Source organism: Danio aesculapii, chromosome 6 (assembly GCF_903798145.1).
Source record: "Danio aesculapii chromosome 6, fDanAes4.1, whole genome shotgun sequence".
In the NCBI taxonomy this organism is placed as follows: domain Eukaryota; kingdom Metazoa; phylum Chordata; class Actinopteri; order Cypriniformes; family Danionidae; genus Danio; species Danio aesculapii.
This window is the reverse complement of record NC_079440.1, coordinates 29,143,200-29,160,946: the sequence shown is the minus strand read 5'-3', so window position 1 is coordinate 29,160,946 and position 17,747 is coordinate 29,143,200. Positions and strand designations below refer to the sequence as shown.

The window sequence follows — 17,747 nt, the reverse complement described above, 5'->3', positions numbered from 1 at the left end:
AAAAAAAGTTTCAAGAGATCAGATCAAGAGATCTGAAAATCCTGCCAATTGAACCAAGAACCTCATGAAACTACACCTCCAAAGGTGCAAGCAGTGTTCTCCTTACTTTCACCCTTTTCGGAATGATTCAAGTCCTTTGGAGATGCTGGGCACTGAATCTAGGACCTTCCACAGCTAATGTCCGAATGCACAAGCAGTGTTTTCTTTACTTTCATTCTTTTTATTATTAGTTTTAGAACCTCAAAATACTCTTAGAGATGCTGGGGATTGAATCCAGGACCTCAAAAATGCAAAGCACACGCTCTATCACTGAGCTACACCCCCATTATAAAAACAGGTGTTTTTCTTTCTATTCCGCATTCTTACTTTTGGGGACAGAATTTCAAAATGATAATAATGCCAATTCTGATTGTGCTGAAAAGGCATACATTTATTAGTGAATGATTCAAGACATAGGGAGATGCTGGGGACTGAACCTAGGACATTATACAGCTATTGTCCCAATGTACAAGCAGTGTTTTCTTTTCTTTTACTCTTCTTGTTGTTAGACCCTCAAAACACACCTGGACATGCTGGTGATTGAACCCTGTACCTCATACATGCAAGCAACTTAGAATAGCAACTTAAAATTTTCAGAAAATTCTTCAAGAGATCTGTAGATCCTGCTGATTGAAACAAAAAAAAAACCTCATACAACTAAACCTCCAAAGCTGTAAGCAGTGTTTTATTTCTTTTCCCTGTTTATTGTCAGTGGATAGAACTTCAATAGGCTCTTGGAGATGCTGTGGATTGAACCCAGGACCTCATACATTTAAGCATGCGTCCTACCACTGAGCTACATCCCCTACACGTTAAAAAAATGTTTTATTTTGCCATTCTACTTTTTTATTGTTTAGACAGAACCTTGAAGGTATTTTTAAAGTCAATACTTTGCACTTTCAACAACTTAAAACTTTTAGGAAATTCTTCAAGAGATCTGTAGATCCTGCCGATGGAACCAAGAACCTCATACAACAACACCTCCAAAGCTGCAAGCAGTGTTCTCCTTACTTTCACCCTTTTTGAAATGATTCAAGTCCTTTGGAGACGCTGGGGTCTGAACCTAGGACCTTACACAGCTAATGTCCAAACGCACAAGCAGTGTTTTCTTTTCTTTTACTCTTCTTTTTGTTAGTGAATAGAACCTCAAAAGGGACTTGGAGATGCTGGGGATTGAACCCAGGACCTCATACATGCGAAGCATGCGTTCTATTTAATTCACCTTTATTTGTATAGCGCTTTTATAATGTAGATTGTTTCAAAGCAGCTTTACATAAAAGGTCATAGTAAATTGGAACAGTGTAGTTCAGTTTTCAGTGTTTAAGTTCAGTTCAGTTTAGCTCATTTCAGTGTGGTTTAAAAATAACTACTGAGAGTCCAAACACTGAAGAGTAAATCCAATGATGCACAGCTCTACAGATCCCAAACCATGCTAGCCAGTGGCGATAGCGGAGAGGGAAAAAAACACTAATTGATGAAAGAAGAAGAAAAAAACCTTGAGAGAATTGTCTTGTGCAGAGGCGGAGACTGGAAGCTGGCCTCAGCGAAGACTTGTCTTGTCCCTGGAGCATCACAGGAATCAGTCTCATGTTCTACACTCCTCCATGACCACCACAGTAGCTGATCAGGATACGACCTGGTCCAGGATATGGAAACCTTGGGATCATCTCGTCGTTGGTCTTGGATCAAATCAGTGACTCTGCATATTCTGAAGGCCTCGGGAAGAGTATCCCCAGGTGGAAATGGAGAATAAAGAGAATAATTAGCATAGCTGTTGTTTAAAGTGTATATAAACAAGAAGCAGAAACCTGTGTGGAAACCCGCTAAGTGGTGCACTGAGTGTATGCTTTACTAAAAAGATAGGTCTTTAATCTAGGTTAGAATTGGGAGAGTGTGTCTGAGCCTCGGACGTTATCAGGAAGGCTATTCCAGAGTTTAGGAGCTATAAATGAGAAGGCTTGACCTCCTTTACTCGACTTTGGTTGAGTTAGATAAACAGGAGCTAGATTATTTAAAGCTTTGTAGGTAAGAAGCAATATTTTAAATTCAATACAAAACTTAACAGGCACCCAGTGTAAGGAGGATAAAATTGGGGAAATGTGATCAAATTTTCTAGACCCGGTAAGAACTCTGGCAGCTGTTGCCACAATGAAGCTGCAGTTCTGGTCGGATCGCAAGTAACTTTGTTTCAAGAACTGCAATCTTTTGTAGAAGTTTGTGGCAGTTTGTACAGCAGTGAGAATCTGAATTAATCCGATCCAAAGCATTTTCACAGCCATGTTTTCCCGTCTCAGGAATGTGAGCAGCTGGTAGCAGGAGGATTGTTTAGACGATATTTCCCCTCTTGTTAGTAAAGCTATATTCCAGAAAGTTTGTAGAATCGATGCTGATCTTCAAGCTGTGTCATTTGAGCACTTTACTGATAGGCTCAAGTTAAAATTAGGGTATAAGATATAAAAGCAGGTGGGCAAAGAGCGGAGGAGTAAGCAAAGACGTCTGAACAGTAGCGAAGCAGGAAGTATACTATTACAATAACTTATGGACTAGAAATCCGCCATTTCTGGACTACATTTTCATACATGCACTTCGCTCACACACACACATGCTTCCTCATTCTGACTGATTTACACTCACATCACCTGAGGGGTGTCAAGACTGATTACACACACTATTTAAACAGCACGCTTACTCATTCCTATTGCCGAGTCTTGTTATCTGTATAGTGACACTACAACGTGTTTTCTTTGTCTTGTTTTCCCGTATATTTACCTCGCTTTGCTTTAGTTATCCCTGTCTGCCGCCTGCCTTTCGACCTCTCGCCTGATCCTTTTACTACGATTTTGGACTGCCTTCGTACATCTGTTTGCACCAGTGTTGACCATTGCTTGCCTGATATCCTCATTAAACCTGCATTTGGATCCAAACTCTGATGTCTGTGTCACTCCCCGTGTTACACTTGTAACTGATAGAAACAAATTGACAATCCTTGATTTACTTCCGTTAAAACCAAATAAAAATATTTTTATACCATTCTGTCTCCTCCTCAGTTTGCTCTGTTTTACTTGGCATTATTTGTTTTAGAATTTCTTTTAACTATGGCATAAATGTACTTAATTCAACACAATTTGCATAATAATTCCTAATTCCTAGTTCAAAACAAATGCATAATACCTTCATTTTCCATTCCACATATTTTCCATAATGCATTCTATTAATATTTGTAAAATACTCTCTCTCTCTCTCTCTCTCTCTCTCTCTCTCTCTCTCTCTCTCTCTCTCTCTCTCTCTCTCTCTCTATATATATATATATATATATATATATATATATATATATATATATAAAATAGGTGGGAATCGATAAATTGTTTTAATCTAGATTAATCTCACTGTAATCTTGCAATTAATCTAGGTTAAAATAGCTAATTTGAATTCTGACGAAGGCATTCAGAATATGTGTGCTGCCCAAACAATGACTAAAAGTAAGTATTTGAGAACATTAGACCTGGGACTTATCTTCGGTTTCCAAAATGCATCACAAACTGCTTGAGAAACTGTTCTACTATCATAATTTGTGATAAAAATAAATTATGTTCAATAAGATGTACTTGTGTTTACTAACTGTTTATTCAGTTAAACATGAATTATGATCTGTAGGCCTACATAAGCTCGAAACAACAATTTTTGATCAATTTAATCTGACTAAAGTCAAATAAACTGAAGTAGTTCAGTTGCACCATGTTTGAGTGGTCAGTAAACCTCAGTCAAGCACATTAACTAGTATTTTCAGGACAAAATTACTTTGACCCATGCAAAGCATTATTTAGGATTATTGTTGTTATTGTTTATTATTATTATCATCATCATTATAATTAGTATTATTATATTGTTATGTTATTATTTGTTGAAAGAGTAGCTAGCAGGGTGATATTACAATAGAAAAAGAAATACTTGGCATTTAACAAAAAATATTTTATTTAACTTTTTTTTTAGTTTTAATAATCGTTTAAACCACCTACCATTTGAACGTTAGGCACACACACTAATCAAATCAGTTTTCCAGTTCTGTCAACTATTCTATACTGTTCTGTCGATTAAACAGAATAGATCAAACAAAACCACGACCACATGTATTGTCAGATGTTGGCTACTTTTGTCATTATGATTAGTGTTTACTTATTTATTTATTTATTTATTTGTTTATTTATTCGTAAAATCGGCATGAGTTAAATAAAAACTTTACTTGAGCATATAGCAGCAGCCAATACCATAACATAGTAATTTTACATGCTGTGCTAATGTAATATGTCCATACGCAAATCCGATCCGTTCCAATTTCACACACATATACTATATTTCATTTATTCCATGGGCTGTTGATATTCTTGATTCTGACTGGCTGGAGGGTGTGCATTATTTTCGTTGAAACGCACAGGTAGTTCCAGTCAGTTTTGGCCACAATTTTTTTAATGAATGCGCTTCTCCCAAACGTTTATAATTACCACTTATAACGTTTATAATCAGCCTGTCACAGCTGATTCAGTGGAGGGACTAGAAAATTTAACATGTAAAAACTGACAAAAATTCGGACAGATATTGCGTTACAAAAAGCAAAACTATTTTAAACTTACGCCTACCTTGGCAAATGACCATGGAATAAGCGGGATAATCAACGGCTTGCAATGCGTTAAAGGATTTTAATGCACTTCGCAGTACATGTAACTGCTTCATTCAGGAGGATTTGAAAAAAAAAAAACAGACTCGACTCTCAGAGTCGATTCCTGTCCTGGAGTCGATTCCGGTACTGGGTCGATTGAGCGTTGAGGAATCGACTCTTTTGGAGTCGACTCCCCTTCCCTAGATTTGTCCGGGGAGTCAGGTTTCGATACATCAATGCCCGCGCTTTCCAAATTCCAGCGTTTGCTTCTGTTTAGTTAGCGCAATCTAAAAATCTGCCCAAATAATCGGAAATGGCCAGCGATAACACATGTTGGAAAACAACAGTTATAATCAGCTCCTCTTCGCAGGTTCATTTTCAATAATATTGTTAATTTTGACTGAATTTATGGCATAAATACGTACATCCCAATTAAGGGATTTACACAAATTTGAAGTTAGCTGTTTCGGTGGGAATTTTTTTTGTTCAATGTTATAAATGTATTGACTGATTTATGGTGTACTTAAATGTCTTTATTTTATTTCGTAATGTCTTTACAGTGTGATGAGGCTTCACGGATGCTTTTAGCACAGCAGCACAGGATTCGCCGATCAGATAGCATTCTAGACTCTTCCTTCGTTTTCCCCTTGTCAGGTAACTTATAATGTAAGGCGTTATATACTTTAAATAATAATTTGGGCCCTTTTAAGACGGTGTTTACTGGATTTTTATCACGCTTATAAAAACTGTGCCTCTTAGTTAGTTTTTAATCGCGTTTCAAAGTACGTTCAAAACCGCCTGACCGCCGTTTATCTCATGATGGTCTTAACAGTCTAGTGCCTGCCTTCCCTTATATCAGCAGAGGGCGCAACGAACCGCGCCGCGACTGCTCTGTTTACAGTCATGAAGAAAAACTGAACCTGGTGCAGAGAACATCATCATCAAATAAGCGTTACCCGTGTTTTAAAGTAATATATCACCAATTACTTATGATAAAATAATTTAATACTACTGCTATGTACAGGTTATGACTGAAACAGGGTGTCAATTCATGTTCACAAAACTTTCTTTGGTCAATGAAGTAACTCCCACATACTCATGGGGCATTGCTAGGGCAGTTTTTTTTTAATCCATTAAAGTACTCTTGACTAAATAGCTATATAACTCAATCATGGTTATCTTTGTTTAATTTATAAAGTGAAAATTATATACATCAGTGTTATTGATTAAATTTATAGATATATTTTAGTTAGAAAATAAAAGTCGATTGGCAAAATGGTTAGTAGGACAGGGGTTTAAAATACAGTGGACCCTCATCACATTTTCTTTACTTTTTTATTGCTCAGGTACAGCTTTCTTGCTTGTGACACCTGAAGAGTTTCCAGCTAATCTTGAGAATGTAGAACCAATTGAGAGAATGGAAAGATTTGTGCAGATCCACAGAAACAGTTTTCTTCTGCTTCAAGCCCCAGTTTATGGAAAAAAAGAGTGGGAGATTTTATCACTGCTGCAGAACAGGTACATGATATGAAAAACACAAATGCAAAACTTTATTTTGTCAGCAAGCTATTCTAAATAGGCAGTGCTCTAGACAGGGCATCTGGAAATTCACTCACAGAAGTTTTCCAAAAAAACATTTTCATTTGAAACCTGTCTTAGCTGTACAAACAATAATGTTCTGATATTAGATTTTTTTGCAACAGATTTCTTGGCTGTAACCTCAGAGTCATACCTGTGCATAGTACTGCTGAAGCAGTGAATGGAATGCTGATCATCGCTAAGGTTTGTTGTGATATTTTAGTACACTTTAGTTTGAGTGAAGGATTTGTTGTTTGTTTTTTATTAACTGTTATACTTCTCCTGTAGTATTTTAATTATAATTTATAGGTTTATAAAAATTTTAATGTGTGAGTTTTTAGGGTTAACTCAAATTTTACATCAAGGGCTGTTGTTATTATAGAAGTACATTAGAAGCATACCACATATAAGAAGTAAAGAGCATGGTGCCCGCAGAAGTAAAAGCACATGTAAGAAGTATATTAGGATGGTACCCACAAAAGACTTAATGGCCTTTTTATTTCAGGCCACAAGTAAACCCACTGTGGAAAATTTCAGAGATCAGATGTCTGTGGCTTGTACTCTCATCGTAGATCATAGTCCAGTTTGGGGAATGCTTCAGGATATGCAGTTCAAGTGAGATTCACCTCAATATATATTCTTATTGCTTGCTATACTTAAATATAACAGCAGATGTCAGTATTGTTTCATACTATGCAGTGTCAATTGTTGATTCTTTATTCAGTTTCTTGCATAAATATTCTCTCTGAAAATAATTCATAAACCACAACGAGCAAAGCATAAAATTTGTCAGGAAAAATTGTCCACCTTTTATTTCAAATGAGAATTTTTTTTTGTAAAATGACTTATTGAAAAATATTGAAAATACTGCAATGGTAACTTTGTTTTCTATCACTGCAAAAGACTACATGATATAGGGGAAAGAAAGAAATTAGGTTAGGACTGCAGTAAACATGACTGTGCGCAGTACTTCATTTTTGACTCTCCTCACTGATCTCTTCTATCCGGACCACAAGACTTTCCATTAAGTCAAATGTGACCAGGGCACACTCCAAGACCTGCAAATAATATATTTAGTCTTATATATGACATATTGTTTTAAAACTGAAATTAGATCGGTGGTAGACCTACTGATGATGATCTAACCTTATCCTGTGCCTCTGGTGGCATGCTACCGAGCGTCTCCGTTTTCACAATCAAGCTCTTGACTGATCTCTTTCCTGATGCCTCCTTGTATTCTGTAGGAAGCAAAAATGTTACTACAGACCAAATTCCATTTTTAAAACTGTAACAATTGTCATTTTAAATGAAAAAGCACAACATATGTGTTACCTTTAGCTTTAATCTTTTTGTTTTCTCGAAGTCTTTTTAATTCCATTCCATAGTATGATTTGGACATGTTTAGACAAACACGTAGTAATTTTGTGTAGGTCTCAGCAATATGACACAGGTCTGTCCACTCTCCAGTCTGAAATAAACAGGGACACTCTAATTAAAAGAAGATAATGAAGGTATAACTAAAAAATAAGATTGTTTTGGAAACAGTTTGTAAAAGCCTTACAGAAATTCCTCTTTTCTGTATCAGTAAATACCGCAGAAGATTTAGAGACTCCATGACCCTTTAAAAGCAATTAAGAACAAGAAACTTATTTTTATTTAAATTAGCTTATTTTTTGTGTCAAAAATATCTGTATAGCTTGTTGTCAATGCGTGACAGAGAAGGAGTTGCACATAACAGGTGCGTATTGTGTTTTATCATTTGCACATCAGCAGGGTGAAGCAAGGCCTAGGTAATTTATCAGGGACAGATTATCCAGACGAGGTATGTCAATCACTCAGGTTGTAGTATCATTTTAGGAATGACACAGGATCTGGCTCAAAATATGGCAGTGCTCACCATCTGTTCTGTATTGTGGGATCATGGCAGTAAACCTGGACTACACTCATAAATAAATGATGGATAGGGATGGATTGTATCTAGTTGGTAGGAGATCTAACATTTAAAACAGAGACAGCTGCCATACGTGGAGTCTGTACTTGGGTTACGATTCATGTCAAGGATTTGTTGATATGAAAGTTGATTAGATCCATCAAGATGTAGTTATGTGCATTTGGTGGCCTGTCAGGCAATTGTTTTCATTTACTAAAAGCTCTTTGTAAAATACAGGTTTTGTTTACCTGTCCATTCCATGTAGCAAGTCGGTTTCGTGGCCCTGTGGGAGACAGATCGTGTCTCTGAGCAGTGAGATGAGCCGAGTCCCCTCAAACCAGCCATCCTGGTAGATTGACTTTAATAGCAAAACCATCAGTTACATGAACAAGTCGACAGTTTAACATGATTTATAACTCATTATATTCACTGTGCACTACCTTTCTGGTTTGTTCCACTTGATTCTTTATGTTTTTGAGGATGGTACTTTCTACACCTGCATGATGGCTAGTTTTTATTATGCGCCTTAGAGCATTCAAAAAGGAAAGACAGAAGAAAAAAAGACAACAAAAAAAGTTAATACCTACCCTGGGATGTTCTACATAAACATATACTTTTCAAATGCCATACCTGAAAAATTTGTGCTTAGCTTCACCATTAAGCTTCTCTATAAAGAGCTGGAACACCACAAGACTTCTTCCTCTCTGAATACAAACATAACGCTTGCTCTTCTTAGCAAAGATCAGATTTACCAGTAAAAGCAAGCCATGTCTCATATGTATAGAAACTGTGTACTTACCAAATGCTGGATAGGACATTCAATCATAATTTTAATTAAGCTCTGTGAATAGAGAATAAGAATTTTACTTGTGTTATTCCCAAGTAACAACCTATTTGTTCAATGTAAATTAGTATTTTACGTTTGATTATTTATTGATGTGGCAAATATAGCTATGTAAACAGGACAACATTGCAGAATTAACTCCATTGAGGAAAAAGAAGAAATTAGAGTGTGATTGTTTTATCAGCCTTTTTTAAATACACAAAGTATTTGTTTTAGTTCGATAAAACAAGTGTTACATACCTGTGGAACCTCATGGAATGGTTTCAGGTCTAAGAGCTCCACTGGGAGACTGCAGGCTGTTAATCTTTCCAAACTTTTAACATGTAAGTCCTTTAAAGAAGGCAAATTAGTACTTAAACAATTGTAATGTAATAAAAGTAATATTCAACATTTTGATTGACGTTCACTCTACCAGTCCTTTCAAAATCCATGATTCATCTTTTCTGTATAAAGATAAAAGGCAGGATGGGAAGTCAGACAAAAAGTGCTCACTGTTCATACATTTTTTCTAAATAATCATACAAACTGCATGGTTTACACACCTACTCAACAGAAGATTGATGTATTCCATATTACACTGTAGTACAAAAACAGGGCTGAAATAAAATGTCAAATTAAACAATTAGATGTTTAATTTTTTACAAATATATTAGTTGTGTAAACTGCATTAATATATCAGTGCTACAAAAACAATTAAGTAAAATAAATCCTCTCTAAATCCGTTTGGTATATCTGAAAGCCTTTGAGCGCAAAACAAGATTCTCAACTGTACAACGGTGATGGGGATTTTGAACTGTTTTTGAAAGCCCAAGAGATTTGTGGCCTTAACTGTTCAGTTCACACTGTCTTTGAGTCGGGTAAACAAATGGTGAGAGGAAAGAAAAACACGTTTTAGAGACTTGAGGTCTAACTGCAACTTACCTAAAAACTGCAGGGAAAACATCTATGGCAATAAGTTGGACAAACAGCAAGTAAGCAATGCAAGCTTTTGATTCATCTGGATGGCAGACTTGTTTCTCTAGCATGCCGTCCTCTTGTCCCCTCACAGGATGGTAGAACAGGATTTTTGGTAGAGATCCTTGGATCACTACTAGGATTGCCTGTATTAGAGGCACAAAAGCACATAGAAGTCTTATTTTTTTTCCCCAAAATGCATCGTCTAAGCCTTATGGTGAACAAGATTTTAGAGATATTACCATTATTTCTGCTGCAAAATTCCACAGTGGTAAAATTTCTGTTGTGTTTTCCTCTCTGTCCAGTTGAGCTTGGAGGAGAGGTTCCCTTAGACTGTTCATGCAACTGGGCCATTAGAGAAAGAAAGAAAATTTTGAAGAATTTAGAACAAAACTGGTTGAGATCACGTGCTCATAATCTACAAAGCGGTAAAAAAAGTTAGGGGTTAGGAAACTATTGCTGTACATCAGACTCTGTGACAGCTGACTACTGATTTACATTTTACTATATCTTCATAAAGATACCCACTGAGAACAAAGCTGATTCTGAACATTGTGTATGTGTGTGTTCACACAAAACTCTGGTGTGATTGCTCTGTTGCATTATTCCTTTGAATGAGCGTATGTTATCATCTGAACCCTGGTCCACAAAAAAATATGCAAACCGAAACTGATGAAATAGTGTGTCTGTCACCTCACTGGTTTTATGATTGGGTGGATCGTTTTCTGATTGCAAATTTGGCAGATTAAATGGAATAATAATGCAAAACAGACCAAAAACTTCTAAGCCAAGGGTCACCAATCTTGGCCCTGGGGGCTGGTGTCCCTGCAGAGTTTAACTCCAAGTTTCCTTAACACACCTTCCTGGAAGTTTGAAGTATGAACACTTTTCACATTTCCAGGTTTCTCAGCAGCACAATGAATGGGAGAGTACAATAATAATAATAATACTTATTATTTTATTATTTACAATTCAATTTGCTCAAATAATTAATGAAAAACTTAACGATCAAGAATTCCAGAAAAAGTAACAAAAATGTGAGGGACTGATAGCAGCAGCCAGAAGAAAGAACAATGTTTTTTTGTAATTTGTTGCAAAGACGATATAATACATATGTAAATATATAAATATACATACTCTTTTATTTAAAAATCTGAATATTAAAAACTTTCAAGGATTAAAGATACTGATGACCGTTAAACACATCATGACAGTCTTGTGTAAAGGGTCCATACATATGTAGTAAGACCGTGAGTAGCTTGTTCAGGTGTGTTTGTATAGGGTTGGAGCTAAACTTTGCAAGACACTGGGTGTTAGGTGACCCCTAATTTATGTAAACCAGAGACAGGTCGTGAGTTCTTCAGACGCAAGCCTACAGTGGACAGAATGCTCATTACCACTGTATCTTCAAGTTGAATGTTAGTGTGGATGCCAGGTGCATCAAGACTAAATGTACTATTTTGCTTTTTGGTCCAGAGTCCAGACTAGATGAACCAAGAGAACCGAACCAAACTACTGTTTGGTCACTTGAGCATATTAATATTTAAAGTTTCATGTGAAAATATAGACATGCTTAATTTATGTTCTATACTACAATATGAATACAGTTAAGCTAAATTCGAAAGATGATATACTGTCATATCGTCCAGCCTTAAAACTTGCATTACAAATGCAAAATGATTATCTCAGTAAGATTTTTAAAACAATGTGTATTGTCACATATTCAAAAAAGCAATTACATTAGTAAAAACATACAACTTTAGAAGAGTAGCTCTTAAACTAGTGGCCGCTGAGTTTGTGTCTTGATTCTTGACTTCCTGCACGAAGGGTTGTACAAAGGTCACTACTGCAGTGCAGCATCGGCAGAGCCCATACACATCTTCCTGTTCTTGTTTGTTTGAGTACGGTACAGGCAACTTTGAAATCTGTTTCTGAAGTGAATCAAGGGCCATGGACAATCCAGGGGCCTTCAACTCGCTCATTCTCAGCAGAACTGTATTAGGAACAAACAGAAAATTGTTTAGAGCAGCTCGCAGTGTCAGTAGAGGGAGCCTTTTTGTTTTGGCATTTATTTTAAGTTGAAACAACTTAATACAAAAATGTATTGTTGTTTACATGTTGTATAAGGGTGATGACTTTGGGCTTACTGAGGTTGTTCGATTACCTGACTGAATAAGAGGCATGAGAACAATGATAGAGTCCGCAATAGCATTTGGATCAGCATCATCCACTTGTTGAAGTAAAGTATTGAGAACTTCTTTCACTCTGCAGATCTACAATAAAGTTTATGCTTATATATTGCCATCACAGTAATATTTAGTACTATATTTAAGTAAGCTCCATCTTACCTGTACAAGTTGACTGAGGATAGCCTGACAATGAACAGCACTGCTGCCATTTCTCAGCACTTCACTCACCAGTGCAGGCACTAGACCACCGCCCATAGACCTCACTATGTGCTGGGAAAACATTTCTAGATTTACTTTTTTTTTACATTACAATACATATTCATAAGTGTGTGATGTAATTGCTTTAATTAATACAGTGCATGTAGTTTTTAATCTAACATGGAAAAGATACATTTAAACATTCCAAAACATTGCAAATGATTTAAAACAAATCTTAAAAAATGACTATGCAATATGTTAAAATATAAATAAATGATAAATGTAAAATGTTTAGCCTTTTCCCCATATCTCATATATTTGCTAAATTTGTGTTAATTAATATGCATGCCTTCATACAATTAAGGTGAATGTGTTTCAGAATGCAATATGTTTGTTGTTTTGAAAGAAGTAAATGTGTAGGTTTCAATTTTAAAATCTCCAGATTACTGAAATGGAATAAATTGTTCAAATGAACCATGTTGGATTGTGCTTTGCATTCATGTATTTTAACATGAATAAAAACTAGTAATTGGTAAATAAAAATCGATTATAATAATACTCTGATCTCATCCAGGTTAAGTCCTTCACAGTTAAACTAAAGCAGCGGAGAGCAATGAAGTTAATCTTTGTAGCTTGCAGTGCTGGTGATCACTATTTGTTCTGGTAATTCGGATATTATGTCGGTCAGGCTTTTTGCTGTGTGTTTGGGGTGTTTTTTTGGGACCGCCCTAGTCATCAAGGTGAGGAAAACAAAAGCTGGGATTGTCCTCTGTTTGCCCTTTTTTATAGACATTGACTGTGTATTTTCAGACCAGTTACTATGTAGATTAAAATTTGGTGCATTTATGCTATTTCAAAATATCTATGGCATGTTTCTTAGTATATGTGTGTGCTACTTGCATGGATAAGTCAAGCAGTTCAAGAAACTGGTAGATCAACAGCACTTAATGGAGTGTTGCTCCTAAGAGGGCTTTCAATAAAGCAGAAAATCTGACTGGTTCTCAGCTAAACTGCATTCCCACACCAAGAGGTCAGGGAGCCTGTCAGGTAGGCAGAATGACAAAGTGGCAGTTTACTAGCAATATAACCCATCTCTTCATCTAAGTGGATTGGTATCAAAAAATGTGACTAGATGTAACAAACTGTACAGTACTTGTGGCACATTTCTTTGTCTTAGGGACCCATAAATTCAACCTTATTTGTAGTATGAACATGTGACAGGTCATATGACTTTGAGTTAATACTCAGCCACTTTACCACATATGCTGTATCTGAAATCACCCATATACCCTCATTCACTATTCCCTACATTAGTCCACTAATATAGTTCCCGTGAAGGAGTGAATGAAACGAGTGGGTGAATTCAAGCACTCAGTGCACTTGAAGGAATGCCGTTTTGTTTGTATTTGCTGCTTGACAAGTCCCTCAGAAGGATTAGATTTTTGTCTACTTTTTATTAGTAATGAAACAAAGGCCATGTATAAAACTTACTAACTCCCAGGGCCTTTTAAATCGAAGTTGATATTTAGCCACACAATATTAGTGTTTCGTAACATCTAGTTTTTATTAGGTGGGTTGTTAGCCCAACACTCAACCCCTAACCTGGAGGACCAGTACATACACACATACACTACGGATAATTTAGCTTACCCAATTCACCTACAGCACATGTCTTTGGAGTGTGGAGTAAACCGGAGCACCTGGTGGAAACCCACACGAACACGGGGAGGACATGCAAACTACACACAGAAATGCCAACTGACCCGGCTGAGGCTCAAGCCAGTGACCTTCTTGCTGTGAGGTGACAGCGCTACCCACTGTATACACAATTGTTACTTTAATTAAATAACATTTTACTTCGAAACTTACAGTGATAGGACGGTGCTTTATATGCATTTTTGTGGTCAGATGCGTAAATTCATTGAGCTTGCAAACTCTTAGGGCCCTATCATACACCATGCACAAAAATGCGCAAGGCGTGTTTTCCCCGAAGTGTTAATATTTTCAGACCAACTCAACCTTTATTTTCTCGTTTTCCACCACGTTGTTTAAAAAACAAATCTATTTGCACCACTTTGTGGACTATTGGGTGTTGCTGTCTTGAAAAGAGGTGTGTTAAGACGCATTGTTGGCACGTTGCTATTTTGAGGAACTAAAATAGACTGCGCAATAGACCAGCTAAAGGCAGGTCTAAAGTCCAGCGCAGAGCACGTTAGTTGTGCGCCTCGCTTACACATTGCTTAAAACACGCAAAATGTACAGAAATACACAAATATCTTTACAAATGGGGCATAAGAATTAAAGAATTAAAATATTACAAAAATTATTACTTTCTACATAATAATAAAAAACAATGCCTCCATGCCTTTTTCATCTTGGGGGCCTTTTTTTTTGTTTATTAATGACAATTTTCTTTGGTATAATGTTGTTATTATTATTAGTAGTAGTATTTATTATATGCATATTTATATTTGTTTTATTAAAAACAAGCTTAGATTTATCCACCAGTCAGGTTTTGGATCATATGGGGCATAGGACGTGTGTTTGGATATAACTCAGTTTTTTGACCACACTTTGTTATTATTGTTCATTTATTCGTTTGCTGGAAATTAAAACTGAATTTAGAAATAATTTTGAAACAAATCTTTGCGCTTAACAAACTAAATTAATTATGTAGGCTGTCTGTGTCAGTATGTGAACATGTTTCCCTATCCACCGAGAGAGTGAAAGTAAAGCCCGAATGGAGGAGGCTAATTCTTTATCCTTGCGCTGCAGAAGCTCTGTTTAACTGTTTTCTCGCTAGTGAAGCTTTCAGTTTTTCCTCTTACAAAGTCCGTCATGTAAATAGCAAATGCGCCATGGCGTGACGCAACTGACCCTTAAAGGGAATGGGATATGAGACTCTCAAAACACACTTATAACTCATTAAGATAATAAACACAGCACTGTTAGATCATGCACCGCGGCGCAGAGCGTATTTTGCAGTCCTTAAATTAGCAAAAATGGATTCGGACATGCCCTTAATGCTTTTGCACCCTGCAGTTTAGACTTTGCGCCCCGATTGTTAAAATAGAGCCCTTACAGTGCATTATGGGGATTCTCTGAGCTGTTGAGTGTGCATGGTTTGTAGACCTGTTATCGCTGTTCATTGTGGGGTTTATTCAGTGCACTTCATTACGGCCACTATGATTTCAGACACCAAATGGCTGCATTTGGTCGTGATTTTGAATACAGCCATAGACTTTTCCAGAAAATTACTGGAAAATTGCCATTAAAGGATCATCGGTTCATTCTTTTGTTTTACACCAGCATGTTTAACTTTCATAAAAACCAGTTTTATTCTTGCATGCCAACCAGGTATTGTTGAGCTTTTGTTCATGTTCATTATCAATCTTTACATTTGAGCAAAGGCCTAAATTAAAACTGTTCATCATTTACAACAATAATGTATCTTCAGATTTATTTTTTGATCTCTTTATGAATGTTTTCAAGCTTCACAGTTTTGCGAGAAAAACATTTAGTTGAGACAGAGAAGCTCTTATTTGTTTCATTATTTGTGTTTTGGTGATGAGCAAAGGCCTTACTGGTTTAAAATGACATGAGGGTGAGTAAACGATGACAGGATTTTCATTTTGGTTTTAAAAGTAATTTCAAAAGTAAATGTAATGCCTTTAAAGTTTACCTTATTAGCCTCGTCTTTAATGAAGTTCAGTAGTAGAGTGCCATCACCTTGGGCAATGCAAGTATGGCCAGCATTTAGAAAGAGTTCATGGTCTTCCGGTTTAAAATCTTCAATTGTTCTCTGAAAATATGGATAGATTTAATGCCACTGATTCACAAACAGAAAAAAAACATGTTGAATTAGGTTTCAGTTATGTTTGTTGGCTTAAAACGAATTATGATTAACAAATATGTACAGAAAATTCAGAGAATATTACACTAATATTACAAGTTACACATACTGAAATATATACATGAATGGTATGAGATATATGATTGTTTTATAGCCAAGTCTATTATAATCAAGTCTAACTACATAAAAATACAAACACAAATAAAACAAAAGTTAATTTTCCTCACCCATCTTTGAATTACATCTTCTAGTTGATTCACTGCCATTGTCAGATCTGGTCTTTTAAAAAGTAATCCATACAAAAGACACTTCAAGGTCAGGATTATAAACCAGGCTTTTCTGCTGAAGATCTGAATGACATCTGCAATATAAAAAATAAGCACAAAAGAATATAGCTAGCTTTATAACGGAGATCAGGGTGTTTGAAAAGAATCGAGCAAGAGGAACCCTTTGTAAACCTCTTACTAAGCACTGCAGCTGAGTGTCTGCTAATAGGATTAAGACAGAGCAATCTGAAATAGATGGGACAAGAAAGAATCCTCTCGAACGCCCTGGTCATAAGAGTTCTCATTATGTTTTACAGTCAATTAGTATTTACTCAAACCAGTTCTGTTTGTTCAGTTGACTTTTAAAGGCACGGTCCATATATAATTAATTAAACATTTCACTGTCAGATCATACAGAAGACCATGCTGACCCACAATAACCAACAGACTGCTCTTAAATGAGCCCTGATGTTATTTAAACATGTCATGCCATGGAAATACTGAAAGCACATCAGAAGTTGTTTTGTTAATCTTTGGCAATCATGTGTATACTGTCCATAGATAAATCTCCAATAAGTCCAGCATTGCTCCTATGGACATGTAACCTGATATGAGCCATGTCTTTGACTTACTTTATGGGTAACTATTGTAGACCCTGATTTCAGGTGTATGGAGACAAACCAGGTTTGAGCAATAGGATTTAAGCAGCAGCTGCGAAGTTTGCTCTGTCTATTACAGTGTGGTGAAAGGCTTTAACAAAAGGCACAATGTAAATATAACAGGAAAGGACAGGCCGGTTGCATGCTAGCTTCAGATTTGCCCGTGGCTAATTGAAGACTGCTGATTTAGTGTTTTGACAGTGAACAGACTGTGTGTAATGAAAGTTGAACGTATAAAAAAGATCTCTCACGGTATGTTGACAGACAAACAGGTTTGTTGTTTTGCATGGTCAGGCCCATATCCTTTTGCTCATCGTATGTTCGCTAGGTGTTTTATATGCAGGTTTTATAGAATGATATAAATTATTAATATTATATATTAAGTATGTTTATCATACGTTATAATGAATAATTCTGTGTAAAAAAAATGTTTTTAGGATCTTTATTCAGTGAAACAGATAATATGTTGCTTAAATACGTCATTTGTAATTTTCATTACAATAATATACAATTTCACTGTTTATAAGACATGGTAAATCTAAATATACTGAATACACTACTAATAACAATCAATACTTTTAGG

General features: G+C 36.1%; 2 protein-coding genes across 2 annotated transcripts; one reads left to right on the top strand and one right to left on the bottom strand.

Annotated features, from left to right (window-relative positions):
* The first annotated feature begins 5,006 nt into the window (after positions 1 to 5,006).
* LOC130230262 (protein SPO16 homolog) lies at positions 5,007 to 6,890 on the top strand. The gene is made up of 5 exons (XM_056459215.1): positions 5,007 to 5,063; positions 5,254 to 5,347; positions 6,040 to 6,211; positions 6,397 to 6,475; positions 6,777 to 6,890. The coding sequence occupies exons 1-5, from the start codon at positions 5,007 to 5,009 to the stop codon at positions 6,888 to 6,890; spliced, it is 516 nt and encodes a 171-aa protein (XP_056315190.1).
* Positions 6,891 to 7,242: 352 nt separating this feature from the next.
* On the bottom strand, positions 7,243 to 16,505 carry glmnb (glomulin, FKBP associated protein b). Its single transcript, XM_056459064.1, has 18 exons — positions 16,467 to 16,505; positions 16,069 to 16,188; positions 12,348 to 12,458; positions 12,164 to 12,272; positions 11,755 to 11,992; positions 10,242 to 10,344; positions 9,967 to 10,145; positions 9,588 to 9,641; positions 9,458 to 9,488; positions 9,286 to 9,375; positions 9,001 to 9,042; positions 8,832 to 8,905; positions 8,642 to 8,726; positions 8,450 to 8,559; positions 7,833 to 7,890; positions 7,604 to 7,739; positions 7,418 to 7,509; positions 7,243 to 7,329 (listed from the first exon to the last, which is right to left on the bottom strand). Exons 1-18 carry the CDS (start codon positions 16,503 to 16,505, stop codon positions 7,243 to 7,245), a joined length of 1,758 nt encoding a protein of 585 aa, XP_056315039.1.
* Positions 16,506 to 17,747: the final 1,242 nt, after the last annotated feature.

What these genes read in the sequence shown, in the direction of transcription:
- LOC130230262 (XM_056459215.1), top strand. Translation starts at nt 5,007, where the DNA reads ATGGCCAGCGATAACACATGTTGGAAAACAACAGTTATAATCAGCTCC. An exon ending in TTATCACTGCTGCAGAACAG is followed by an intron (nt 6,212 to 6,396) that starts GTACATGATATG and finishes TTTTTGCAACAG; the next exon opens with ATTTCTTGGCTGTAACCTCA. An exon ending in GAATGCTGATCATCGCTAAG is followed by an intron (nt 6,476 to 6,776) that starts GTTTGTTGTGAT and finishes TTTTTATTTCAG; the next exon opens with GCCACAAGTAAACCCACTGT.
- glmnb (XM_056459064.1), bottom strand. Translation starts at nt 16,505, where the DNA reads ATGGCAGTGAATCAACTAGAAGATGTAATTCAAAGATGG. An exon ending in TCCTCAGTCAACTTGTACAG is followed by an intron (nt 12,273 to 12,347) that starts GTAAGATGGAGC and finishes ACTTTATTGTAG; the next exon opens with ATCTGCAGAGTGAAAGAAGT. An exon ending in CACCAGAGGCACAGGATAAG is followed by an intron (nt 7,330 to 7,417) that starts GTTAGATCATCA and finishes TATTATTTGCAG; the next exon opens with GTCTTGGAGTGTGCCCTGGT.